Source organism: Geospiza fortis, unplaced genomic scaffold (genome assembly GCF_000277835.1).
Source record: "Geospiza fortis unplaced genomic scaffold, GeoFor_1.0 scaffold55, whole genome shotgun sequence".
Taxonomy (NCBI): domain Eukaryota; kingdom Metazoa; phylum Chordata; class Aves; order Passeriformes; family Thraupidae; genus Geospiza; species Geospiza fortis.
The window spans coordinates 11733745-11746395 of NW_005054308.1; the positions used below are offsets into that span (position 1 = coordinate 11733745).

General features: G+C 53.9%; 1 protein-coding gene across 1 annotated transcript in view; it reads left to right on the plus strand.

Moving 5' to 3' along the window:
• Nucleotides 1-12651, plus strand: part of ARHGAP26 (Rho GTPase activating protein 26) — an 82995-nt gene that overhangs the window by 54283 nt on the left and 16061 nt on the right. The window contains exons 17-19 of the mRNA XM_005418826.1: nucleotides 3018-3177; nucleotides 4537-4675; nucleotides 8812-8965. Of these exons, the coding sequence (XP_005418883.1) occupies nucleotides 3018-3177; nucleotides 4537-4675; nucleotides 8812-8965 (453 nt within the window). The remainder of the gene's footprint in view (nucleotides 1-3017; nucleotides 3178-4536; nucleotides 4676-8811; nucleotides 8966-12651) is intronic.

Here is a 12651-nt window from a genome sequence, read left to right on the forward strand (position 1 = left end):
GCTGAACAGCCCCAGCATTAAGCCCACTTTGGGCTGAGAACAGCCATCTTTAGAAACTGCAGCGTTATTTCCTAGTACAAAGGATGATGAAGAGGTATAATTTAGAGTGAATTATCCTGTGGGTAATGGATGGGGAATTTGAAGGATGTGAAAGGTGAATCATGTTTTGGAGCACGGCTGTGGTGACCTGGTACAGGGATGGCTATTGCTGGAAAAGTACCCGGGCTGCAGAGCAGGAGTTCGTGTGGCCCTGAGGTTTATTCCAGAAAGGAGCCAGATTGCACAGCTGCAGGACAGCTCCCACGCCCCAGGGGCACAGCAGAGCACTCTGAGCAGGGTGTGGTGGTGGAGGCGAGGGCCAGCACCCCGTGGGTGAGTGGGCAGGCCCTGGGCTGGTGCTCTGGGACCATGTCCTGCCTGGGAAGCCATTAATAGCCCAGTCTGAAATAATTGCCAGGACCACGCTCAGCTGCCTCCCTGTAATGAGCTGATGACAGTGCAATTTATTAGAGTGATGTAGGACATGGTAACGGTAATGAGAAATGGAGGCACCTCATTTTGTGCGACTTAGATCAATTCAGTTGTTTTTTTTATAAATGAACATTGTTTTACTAACCACAGAAGATCATTAAAATTATTATTTTATTAATGCTTCTGAAAGCCATTTGGACTGCAGCTGCGTTTTTCCATGTCCAATTAGGAGCATGTGAATGTGTGTCTGAGATGCAATTTTGCAATGCAAAAATGTCATTGGGGTTTGTGAGTGATGTGGGTGGGAGGGGGAGGTGGGTTTGTATTATTTATATTTGTATTATTTGTATTATTTAGTATTTAAGTATTATTTAGTATATATTGTTTCTTATTGAACCTGTTCTGCCTTTCTTGCTGCTCCATGAGGCTGTGACTCCCTCAGGACAGTTTGTTTCCCCTCCCAGCTTAGCAGTGCTGGCATGGCCATGAGCAGCTGGGCGAGCTCTTGGCTGTGGTGAGGATGAGGATGAGGATGGGGATAGGGATGGGGATGGGGATGGGGATGGGTAGAGGCTCTGTGCCTGTCCAGGGGTGGGGATGGCCAGCCTGGCTGGGTGTGAGCAGCACTTCACCTGTACTGAGCCTGTCCCCTCTGGTGATGCTGTCCCCTCTGTGACGCTGTCCCCTCTGTGACGCTGTCCCCTCTGGTGATGCTGTCCCCTCTGGTGAGCCTGTTCCCTCTGTGGGGCTGTCCCCTCTGTGAGCCTGTCCCCTCTGTGAGCCTGTCCCCTCTGTGGGGCTGTCCCCTGTGGTGATGCTGTCCCCTCTGTGATGCTGTCCCCTCTGGTGATGCTGTCCCCTCTGGTGATGCTGTCCCCTCTGTGGCAGAGCCCTCTCCAGGCCAGCCCACCTGTCCCAGCCATTACTGCCACCAGGGATTCCTGCAGGCTGTGATTAAGCATTCAGAGCTTCCCGGCAGTGGGGCAGTGATGGGTGAAGGGAGGTCCCCCCAGCTCCCGAGGGCTTTGGCCAGGACCTCCCCACTCTGAGCTGGGATGCCAGGTGCACACTCGGGGGGGACACTCTGCCTGTTCCCAGGGTGAAATGTGCACCAGTGTGAGGCTTCTTGCCCAGGCAGTGGGCAGGGCTGGTGTTGCTGCTGGGGGAGCTGAGCCAGCAGCCCTGAGCCCCTCTTGTGATGTGCCCCTGTCTGCTGCCTGAGGAGCTGTGTGTAGGGATGAGTTCTTTGCTGTTCAGGTGAGATTTGGATGGAAAAGGATGGAAAGCATCTTTTCTTTTTGGCCAGCCTGGGCTTGCGGTTTGCTGAAATCTGCTGAGCTTGCACACAGATGTCTTGACCCCAAGATCAATGTTAGAAACTCACAGCTATAAATTTTAGGGTCAGTCCAAGAAGTGGGTCTGAGCCTCACTGTGTGCTGGCCTGCTGCATCTGTCCAGGGAAACAGGAGAGAAAGAGAAAGAAACGACACTAAAAATCCCTCAGGCTACAACTGTGTGAGCACACAGCCTGAAGCCACCACATTTCCTGGTTGAAGAGGTCAGGAGCAAACCACAAGAAAGACTCCTGGGGCTGCAGGGCTGCGCTGCAGGTCACGGGCACACACGTGTCCCTGTGTGTCCCAGCAGTGTCCAGGGGCACACAGGTGTGTCCCAGCAGTGCCCAGGGGGCACATAGGTGTCCCAGCAGTGCCCAGGGTGCCCAGTGAGCTCCATCCTTCCTGGAGAGCTGAGCACCTGCAGCCCAGCCTGGCTGAGGGATGCCTGCCTGTGTCCCTGCTGCTGTGTCCCCTGGGGGTGAGGCAGAGCGCAGGATGTGTCCCGTTAGGGCTGCTGGGGCTTTGGCCCTCTCAGACCAGGTGCCAGCTGGAGCTGCTCCAGGGTAACCCCTCAAACACCATAAGCAGGGTGCCCCATCCTCAGCGTGAGCTGCTTCACTTTGCTGAGCTGCTCCGAGCCCTCCTGTGAGCTGAAGGAGGTGGAGGTGGTGAGGAGGAAGGCTTGGGTGTCCCTGGGTCCCCATCTTGTGCCAGGAGAAGGGAACACGTGGGGATCTGGGGGCAAAGCCCCATCTTGGCCTCCCAGCAGCCTGGCTGGGCCAGAGGGGACTGACCTCTGGTGCTGGAATGGCTGGGAAGGAATTGGCCTTTGGAACATATGAGGTCACTCATTGAGTTGGAGAGCAGCATGTGTCAGAGGTCCAACAATTTGTTTTCAGAAGGGTTTTAAGCATTAATGATTCAAGATGTTTTCCTGGGAGGGGTTTGCAGCATCAGGCTCAGTGGCTGGCGTGGGGCTGAGGTTTTATGGGATTAGTCAATTCCTGGGGGCTGAGAGGTCCCCAGGAACACAACAGTTAAATTTGTACTTTTCCACATGGCTGAGCCTTCAAGGAGCTCACCAGGAGCGTGAAAAATGTAAACAGGGTTGTGAGCCTTGTGCCAGCCACGAGCCAGGGAGGGCAGGGAGGGGGTTCCCTGTGGATTAGTTCCATCACCTACTTCATTCTCTTTCTCTTTTTTTCCCAGAGTTGCAGATAATCACAAGCAGAACCTGATGACTGTTGCTAATCTGGGTGTGGTGTTTGGGCCGACGCTGCTGCGACCTCAAGAGGAAACCGTGGCTGCCATTATGGACATCAAATTCCAGAACATTGTGATTGAGATTTTGATAGAAAACCATGAGAAGGTAATGGCTTCCCTTGCTTCTTTCATGTCAGGGGTTTATGGAAAGGAATTGGTCTCTCTTTGCCCATGGCAGCCCCCTCTCTCCCCATGGCCAGTGGCACCACGGTGGGGCTGTGCTGGGGAGGGGGCAGCTGGCACCTCATTCTTGGGCTGTGCCTGTGTAACCAGTGCTGCTGGTAGCCAGCCTTGTTTATGGCTGCATGGCTGTGATTCCATCACAGAAATTCCCTTTCTCCCCCTTCCCGCTGTTTATTGGGAATTTGTCTTTGGTGTCAAGAGAGATGAGTGCTAAAGCACTCAGTGAGATGCACACCTCAGCTGGCTCCTGCTTTGCTGACTAAATCCGGGTTTATCCACTACTGGCTTTATCCCCAGTGTTGGTCTGAATCCTGATGTGTTTGTGTTTGTTGGCCATGGATGTTGGGGTCTGCCAGTGGAGCAGTGGTGGCTCGGTGGGGCCGAGGTGCTGGCCATCCCTCCCTGGCTGCATGTGCTTTTCAAAAAATACCATTTTCTTCTAAATGCAGCCAGTTCCCTGATTATGATCTTTTGTTAGTCTGGTTTTGATTGGAAAGGAGTAACGGATTTGTGCATTTGGGCAGCGAAGGCAGAAGTAGAAAGCAGCTTGCCCTGGCTGGGGTGGCATCATGGCTCCGAGTCCACATCCAGTTCTGTCTTTAGCAGAGAGCTGTGCCAACGTGTGCTTTTCCCATTGGGAAAGCCTGATTGTGCCAGTTGTCTGTCTGGCAGGGGCAGGAGAGCAGGAAGGACACTGAGGAATGGGTTTAATGGACTCTCAGCAATGGAGAGAGGCTTTGAGAGAGCTGGTCTGGAGGGGTCACTGCCCTTCTCTGAGCCTGTGGGATCTAGAAAAGGAGCAGTTCATAACCAAATATCAGCAACCAGCAAGGCTGCTGCCCTTCGGGTTCATGCAGTTTTAAAATTTCATCCCCTTGAGAAAAATGTGATTACTCAGTTTTCTGACAGCTGTAGCTGGAAGTTGCAAAGACTTTCCCAAGCTGGTCTGCAGCCGTGGGAGCGTGGGCGCCGGGCTCATGCAGTGGGGGCACAGGGGGGACACTGCTGGTCTGTCTGGGCTGCCCATCATCACCTGCACCCCCAGAAAGTCAGCAGAGTGCCAGAGTTCTTCACAGTTTGCAGTGTGCATCTTGGGTGAAAAAAAGAGGAGTGCAGGCAGAGTAGAAACGTGGAATTTAGGAATCTGTCCCCAAAACGTTGCCCTTTTGAGTGCGTGTCTTCCTCAGAGGCTGCGCTGGGGAGCGGTGCAGCCCAGGCAGGTGGGCAGCTGTCCTGTTCCATGGGGTGATGCCAAAGAACAACTTGTTTATTATTTTAACAGATATTTAACACGGTGCCAGAGGCTCCGGCGTCGAACTCGCAGCTGCTGTTATCGCGCAAGAAGAGCACGGAGTCGAAGCCTCCCTCGTGCAGCGAGCGCCCGCTGACACTGTTCCACACGGCCCAGCCCAACGAGAAGCGTGAGTGCCCTCCCTGCCCTCCAGCTGTGCCCTAGCCATGCCTCACAGACTGCCATTGCCCTGCCATTCCCCTGCCATCCCCTGCCGTTCCCCTGCCGTTCCCCTGCCGTTCCCCTGCCGTTCCCCTGCCGTTCCCCTGCCGTTCCCCTGCCGTTCCCCTGCCGTTCCCCTGCCGTTCCCCTGCCGTTCCCCTGCCGTTCCCCTGCCGTTCCCCTGCCGTTCCCCTGCCGTTCCCCTGCCGTTCCCCTGCCGTTCCCCTGCCGTTCCCCTGCCGTTCCCCTGCCGTTCCCCTGCCGTTCCCCTGCCGTTCCCCTGCCGTTCCCCTGCCGTTCCCCTGCCGTTCCCCTGCCGTTCCCCTGCCGTTCCCCTGCCGTTCCCCTGCCGTTCCCCTGCCGTTCCCCTGCCGTTCCCCTGCCGTTCCCCTGCCGTTCCCCTGCCGTTCCCCTGCCGTTCCCCTGCCGTTCCCCTGCCGTTCCCCTGCCGTTCCCCTGCCGTTCCCCTGCCGTTCCCCTGCCGTTCCCCTGCCGTTCCCCTGCCGTTCCCCTGCCGTTCCCCTGCCGTTCCCCTGCCGTTCCCCTGCCATCCCCTGCCATTGCCCTGCCATCCCCTGCCATCCCCCTGCCATCCCCTGCAGTTTTCCTGCTGTCAGTGGAAGGGCTGATTCCATAACAGGGTCAGGCTTTGGTTTCCTCTGCTGTCGTGTTGGTGGGGAGTGGAATCTCTCCTGGCATCCAAGCCCTTAACTGGGGCTCTGCATGAGGCTGCCTTAGCACGGGATAAAGTGTTGCTGTCCCCTCCCCACCTGACGGGCCCCTGCGTGTCCCCTTCTCATGTTCCTGGGCCCGTCATCGCTGCCATCAGCTGCCAGGACGCGGTGCCACACCTGTGGCAAGGGCAGCCACCACAGGGCAGCCCTTTTGGGATGCCCTCGGGCACTTTGCCTTTTACAGACAGGAAAACTCGGCCAGGAGGTTCGGCATTTTCCTGAGGATTATGTACCATGGCAGTTTAAAAATGTTGGAGCTCATCTTTCCATTTCTGTCACTAATTGATGCTCCAGATATTTGGGTGAAAGAGCCAAGGCCCCAGCCCTGCTCATGGGGTGGCAGAAATGTGTCTGCTCAGGCTGTTGTTTCATGTTACAGAGTAAACCCAATTCCCAGCTCTCTGGTTCTTCCTGCCCATGTGCTCCTGGAGCCAGCCAGCTGCACACAGGCAGCTCTCCCAGTTTGGTAAAAAAGCAGGAGAGTCTCCTGGTGAGCAGGACGGCACAAGTGGAGCAAGGAGCAGGGCAGGGCTGGGGATGGCCAGCTCCCCAGGGTGCACAGAGTGGCTGCTGTGGACTTTGCTGACTCCAAACACGTGGGTTTGTCTGATTAGGTTACTGTTAACTACCAGGCACTCTCCTTTCGGAGGTGTTGGAAAGATCCGCGTGGGCTTGAGGAAGCAGTGGTGGCCCCGAGCGTGCTCTGGAAATGGTGTGGGATGACTCTCGGTGAAGCCTCAAATATCAAACGCTGCTTTTGAAAACTTTCAGCCCCAGTAATTTATCTGCTGCTAACTAAGCAGTGGCCTGTCAGCCTCCAGGCTCTCTGGGCTCTGTGTGCCATCCTCCCCATGCCTGGGAGAGGAACTGAGCTCGTTTCTTTATTTCTGCATTTATTTATTCATTCCCATGTGAAGCAGCATTTTCTTGGTGTTCCTCCTGACAGTCTATAACCTCCTGTGTCTTTGGGAAGCCACTACTGTTTTATTTGCCTTCCCTGCTGCAAATCACGAGAAATATGTGAGATTTCCTTTCTTCTTCTTTTCTTCTTCCTTTCCTTTTTTACTGGTCTGGAGACAGACCAAGGCTCTGAAGTCAGGGTGAAGCACAAGGCCTTAGGCAGCAGCTCAAGCCCAGTTGAGCAGCACAGAAATTGAAAATTGAAATTGAAGCTAGAAATGTTCTAAATGGGAGCAGGGTGCACATTTTTTAAGACTGGGAGCAGTTTGACCTAAAAAGAAGTAGAGTGGGACAGTGGATTTTCCATCACTTGAAACCTGTTCATCAAAGTCCAGTATCTTTCTGTTTTCATTAGCATTCATCATACCAAGCTGTGTCTAAGTAAAAAATTATCATGTTCAGCACAACAGGGAGCAGATTAGATAATCATGATTAATCTATGATTATAGTGATTATTTTGTTGTTAAACATTTACATTTTTATCCACATCTGACCCAGGGAGTAGCTGTTGTGACACAAGTGTCACCAACACAGCGAACACCATTTTGTTCCTTATCAGTTCTTTTGTCTCTCTGGGGTCACTGTCACCAAAGTGCCCTGGATCACTTATCAGGGTTCCTGGAGACAAAGCCTCTGGTGAGGCTCCAGTGGCTCTGCCTGCCTGACTTCCCACTAGAGACAGGAAGTTTGGGTAAGGGGTGAAAGGCTCTTTTCTCTGCAGGCTGGAAATGCTCCTGAGCTGATGGGCAGCTCTGCTCCTGCAGCTGTAAAACCAAATCAAATCTTCCAGCAAAGAATCCTTCACGTGAGCTTTCGAAAACATGAAGCAAAGTACAGTTTCAGCCTTTTAAAAAGGAGGAAATAAAATGAAGCAGGAGTTTCAGATTCTGCCATTCATCTCCGTTCCCCCTGAGCTGAGGCACTCCCAGCTCTGTGGCTGACAGGGACTCCACTCTTGGCTCGTGGCTGCTCTGGAGATTAGAGGGACAATCCACGCTGAGCTGCCAAGCTTATGGAGCTTATTCCCAGCCTCCAGCCTTGGGCAGGAGATGTTTGCAAATAATGAGCTGGTGTCAGTCCACGCTCCAGGGGCTCAGGTCAGCTCCTCAGGGCTGCCTGGGCTCAGCACAGGCAGTCTCTGGGCTCGGCCAGCTGTGTACAGGTGTCCCCTCATGGGCCGCCTAAAACTTCCTCTGGCCCATGCAAAAACAGAGGGATTTGGGGTTTTTAGGTCCTTAGACAGCTTAATTTCTTTATTGCTTCATCTGCTGGCTATCACATCTGCCTGTCAGTATTTGTGGAGGTCAGTACTCTGCTTTTCTTCACTTTTCCCTCTTTGTCTTCTGCATGGATCATCTTTTTCATGCCAGGGTGCTGGTGCCCTGGGGGTTGAACTTTTGCAGAGCTGGGGACAGAGAAATGTCTGTGCTGCTTGTTCCCATGGTGGCTCATTGCAAATGAAGATTAATGAAATCCAGTTTCAGAACACGTTGACATGTATCAGTGTCACCCATCCTTGGCTCACCTCTGGAAGATAAGCTCAACCTGAGCTAAACCAAGCCCTGTCCTGCTGCCCTGCAGGTGCTGATTCTGTCCAGGTACCTGGGAAATGCAGCAGCTCCAGAGCTGATGTGGCATTTCCCTTTGGAGTGGTGGCAGAGCTGCACCAGCACCCCAAGACAACCCTCCTGCCAGGCTGTTTTACAGGCAGTTCCTCTCTGCTGTGTGGATTAACCTTTCACACAACCCAGGAGTTCCTCTTGCACTCTTTTACCCCCCCTTTATGTGTGCACAGGATACAAATGAATATCGCACATTCTCCTCACTCAAAAAGAGGTGGAATTTAAAGAGATTGAGAGCAAGGATTCCCTCTCACTACATGCTTTTGGGTTGTGGTTAGACCATGTTATTGTGCACCACAAAAATAATTTTGGAAAGAGGTATCCTTGCAGTAGGACTCTGTGTTTTCCAGCTGGTGCCTGCCTTTCAGGAGAGCAGCATCCCAGAAGCAGCCACTCTCTGCCCAGGGCTGCTCTCGTGCCATCAGCGTTGCTAATTGCTTCTCACAACTGCAATTACTGCTCCAGTGGCAAAGGCGGCTCCTGGAAATGAGTTAATGGGATTTTGGGTGGCCTGGCAGAGCTGAGGAGGGGGCCTGGGCTGCGGTGGCTCTTTGAGATGCACAGTGTGTTCACTGCTCACTGCATCTGGAACCCAGAGGAGCCAAAGAGTACCTGGTATTTCTTGTGCTTTAATGTATCATGTGTCTGTAACTAACCGAGCTCTGGGGACATGTCCCTGTTTGCACTGGCACAGGGTTTCCTGGGAATGCTCAGTGCCTTCACAGCTCTTTGCTCTTCACTTTGTCTGCAGTGGCAGCTGATGATTCTTGGGTTTTGGTGTTTTTTAGAGGAGAATAGGAACAGCATCATCAACTCCAGCCTGGAATCTGTCGTCTCTTCAAATGCAAACAGCTTCCTCAACTCCAACAGCGCTCCCCAGCCCAGCCTGAACTCGAGTGATCTTGAACTAGAAGTAATTAAGCCCAACAGGCCAAATTCCCTGTAAGTACAATGGTAATTAGTGCTTTATAGACTCTCCATCCTTAATCCTTAATCAGAATTGTTTCTTATTCTCAACTTCAGCAGTCTGCTGAAGAATACAATTTAACATTTGAATTTTTAATGGGCACCAAACATTTGCCTCTGTTTTAAACTCAGTCTAAGCAGTGGAATTAGTTACTGTGGGTTCCATCTGCCATGGGTTCCAGCTCTGATGGCTTTGCCCATGTGGAATATTTTTGAGCAGAGCTCCCCAGTGCTGCCCGGCCCATCTGGTGATAACTCCAACACACACAAAGGACTTTTCTTCTGAGTTCAATCCTGTGACTGTTGTCAGTACAGTTGATCTCCGGCCAAATCTATGCTGTTGCTTCTGCTATTGCTTCCTTCATCTGGAAAGTTCAAGGGAAAAAACAGTGACCTTAGCAGTGCCTCCCTGGGGAGGCCGGGTTATTTCTGAGTCCCTGAAGTTGCCGCGGCGGAGCCCTCGCGATGGCGGCTCCGCTGGGGGAATTTCCTTCCTGCCAGCCCCGGCCAGCCCCGCAGCATTTTCCCACAGAAGCTCCCCTCCCCACCACGTGAGGATCTGCTCAGATCTCCAGGAGATGCAGCCTGTTCCCCAGAGCTCCAGGCACGCCCTGTGCATCCTTGGGATGGGCGGCGGGAGCACTGCTCCCCTCCCAGAGCAGGGACACTGTTCTTTTTCCCCTCCCAGTGCAGGGACACTGTCCTTGTTCCCCTCCCAGAGCAGGACACTGTCCTTGTTCCCCTCCCAGTGCAGGGACACTGTTCTTTTTCCCCTCCCAGAGCAGGGACACTGTCCTTGTTCCCCTCCCAGAGCAGGACACTGTCCTTGCCCCCCCTCCCATGGGCCCTGACATTCCCAGTCCGCACTGGGCCGTGCCAGGGGTAGCTGGGTGCCAGTGGGTGCTGGGACAGGAGCTGTGGGCATGGTGAGCTGTTGCCTTGGCTGGGTTGGGTTTGGGGTTTGAGGTGCAGCTCTCACTCTGGCATTCAGGATGGCTCCAGGCCCTGCCAGGCTCTCCCAGGCAGGAAGGTAAGTGTGGAACAGACACAGACTTCATCCAGCTTCACCATCTGCTCTGCTTCCATCATCATCCTCCTGCCACTATACCCTGAGCTGCAGCAGCCCCACAGCGGCCTGTCCTTGGTGCTGTGCCTGCTCCATGGGGATCATCCCACAGCAGGAGAGCCCTGGGGGCAGGACAGACCACCCAAAGGTAGGACACCTCCATCAAGGTTGTGCTTTGTATATGATACATACAGAGTAAAGATGCTTCTCTCTCTCGTGCCTGGTTGAAGCTCTGGAGTCAGTCACATCCCATTCCCCAACAGGATGGCTTTAGTTTATCCTTCAAGGGGGAAAAGAATGATGTGTCTTATCACAGAATGAGGTTTGTGAGCCTGGGTCTTGCTGAGACCTTATAAGGATTGGTTGCCAAATTCACAGTTTTTCAGATTCCACGAGTTGCCTCTTCCTAGTGATTTCTTTCTTAGGGGAAGTTGCAGAGGAATTCAGCAGCACAGCTGAGTTAAAGCTGTGGGGCTCTGGGGAGCGGAGGCACCGTGCTGTTCCCCAGGGATTAGGTGAGCAGGCTGGCACTCAACCAGGTGCTTGTGCCAGTTACAGAGCCTTGAGTTCTGTGAGCTGAAACAGGGCTGAGCAGGACAGCACTGGCAGCTCGTGGCTCTGGCAGTGCTGGTGGCATCTGGTGCTTTTCCACAAGCCCAGTGATTATAATTTCTGCACATGCAGGAGCACACAGGGTTTTGGTCTGTGTTGAGCTGAAGTTTGAAATATGGATCCTCAGGGGGCTACCACAGGGTAAATATTCTCTGGGACCCCAAATATTTAAATCAAACATCTTTAATCCAATCTTTCAGTGAAGCAGCTAACTTGATTTTATCCTGACTAAGTGTGTGTGGCTGTCACTCCCCCTGCTTGCCCAGGAGCAGGGGCTGTGCCTGGGTTTTTGAGAGCTCTGTGGGGTTCTGCCCTCGGTGAGGCTGGGTTTGGTGAGGATGAGGAGGGTGAGGAGGCTGCCAGCCGTGGGTCTGTGCCCAGCCCTGCCCTGTGTTTGCAGGCTGGGCCAGGGCAGGGTGTCTGAATGGTGCCAGTGTCCAGCAGCTCCGGCCCTGCTCGGCGGGGCTGCCCAAATCCTGTCTCCATAAAGACACTTCTGTTTGGCCAGGCAGCTGAGAAATGTGGGCTCTGCAGGCAGCCCCGGGCAGCCACGCTCTCTGCCCTGGGCTGGGGCAGCTGCTGCTGCTGTGCTGGGGTTCTGGGGCTGCCCTGGAGTTACCTGCCCACATTTAGGGTCTGTGGCCATGGGAGGGTCTGGAGGTGCCTCGGGGTTTGTGCTGCTTCAAACGCTGCCAGATCCTCTGCTGGTCCTGTGACACCTATCCCTGAGCTCTGCTTCAGGACTGTGGGGTTTTTCTTGTGTTCCTCACAATTTTCTGTGATTTGTAGCTGTGGACCAGGGCTGCAGTGCTGGGGAGCTGTTCAGGAGGGGCTGTCTCCTGGCAGCCCCCACGAGCCCATCGGGAGCCTGTGCTCACCCAAACTGGGAAGCTGCTGGGAAAGGAGCTGGGTCATCCTGATGATGTAATGATTCAGAGTATCCTACTGACATTCCTGTGGAAATAACTCCTGTGGATTTCAGAGGGAGGCTCCTTGGAGTGCAAATGTTGAGGCCTGCAGGCCTGGGGCATTTCTTGTGTCCCATTTGTGGCTGTGAGCACCGATGTGTCCAAGGTGGCCTTTAAATGTGCCAGCTGTAAATTGTGAGCACCATCTGTGAAATGAGAGATGTTTGTTTGAGCTTCTGTTTACAAAAGCCCTTGGCTCTCTGCTAAATGCTCATGTATCCCCCAGGTCTGCTCTGCCAGGAGCTGGGCCAGTTCCTAAATCCCCTTGGTGAGTGAGTGTTGCTCCTTCCCAGCTGCACCTCAGTGCTGGTCCCCCTGTCCCCTCCCCAGGGAAATGGGCTCCTTCTGAAGTGCTTTCCCTGGAGCACAGTCCACAGTCTCCAGTCCAGAGGGAAATTGTTTTGCTGCCGGGCTCAGGCTCTTCCTTCCCAGCCACCAATCAGGCTTTTACGATGGGAATGCATTTATTTATTAGGGCTGGGTTTATTTTTATGGAAAAACTGCTCTGGGCAGGAGTTGTACTGGGTGAGTCAGCAGGACTGCTGTCCCGTGCCAGGAGCTGTCACTGAGGCTGCAGCTGCCTGGGCACCAGGGCCACCAGAGCCTGGGCAGGGATGGTGCCCAAAGCAGTGCTGGGTCTCACAGCAGGTTTCTGTGTCCTGTTGGTTTGTGTGTCCTGTTGGGTGTCTTTATCCTGCCCCTGCAGAAAGCATCTTCCTTAGGAAACTGCCAAGCATGGAGCAGAAAGCAGTGTGCCTCTAGCAGAGATGTGTCCTTCAGCTGAGCTCGGGGGAGGACAAGGAATGGCTTCATACTGATAGGAGAGGGTTAGATGGGGTGCTGGGCAGGAATTGTTCCCTGGCAGGGTGGGCAGGCCCTGGCACAGGGTGCCCAGAGCAGCTGGGGCTGCCTCATCCCTGAGAGTGCCCAGGACCAGGCTGGTCAGGGCTTGGAGCGACCTGGGACAGGGGAAAGTGTCCCTGCCTGTGTCACTGGGTGGCTCCAGCCCGGGAGAC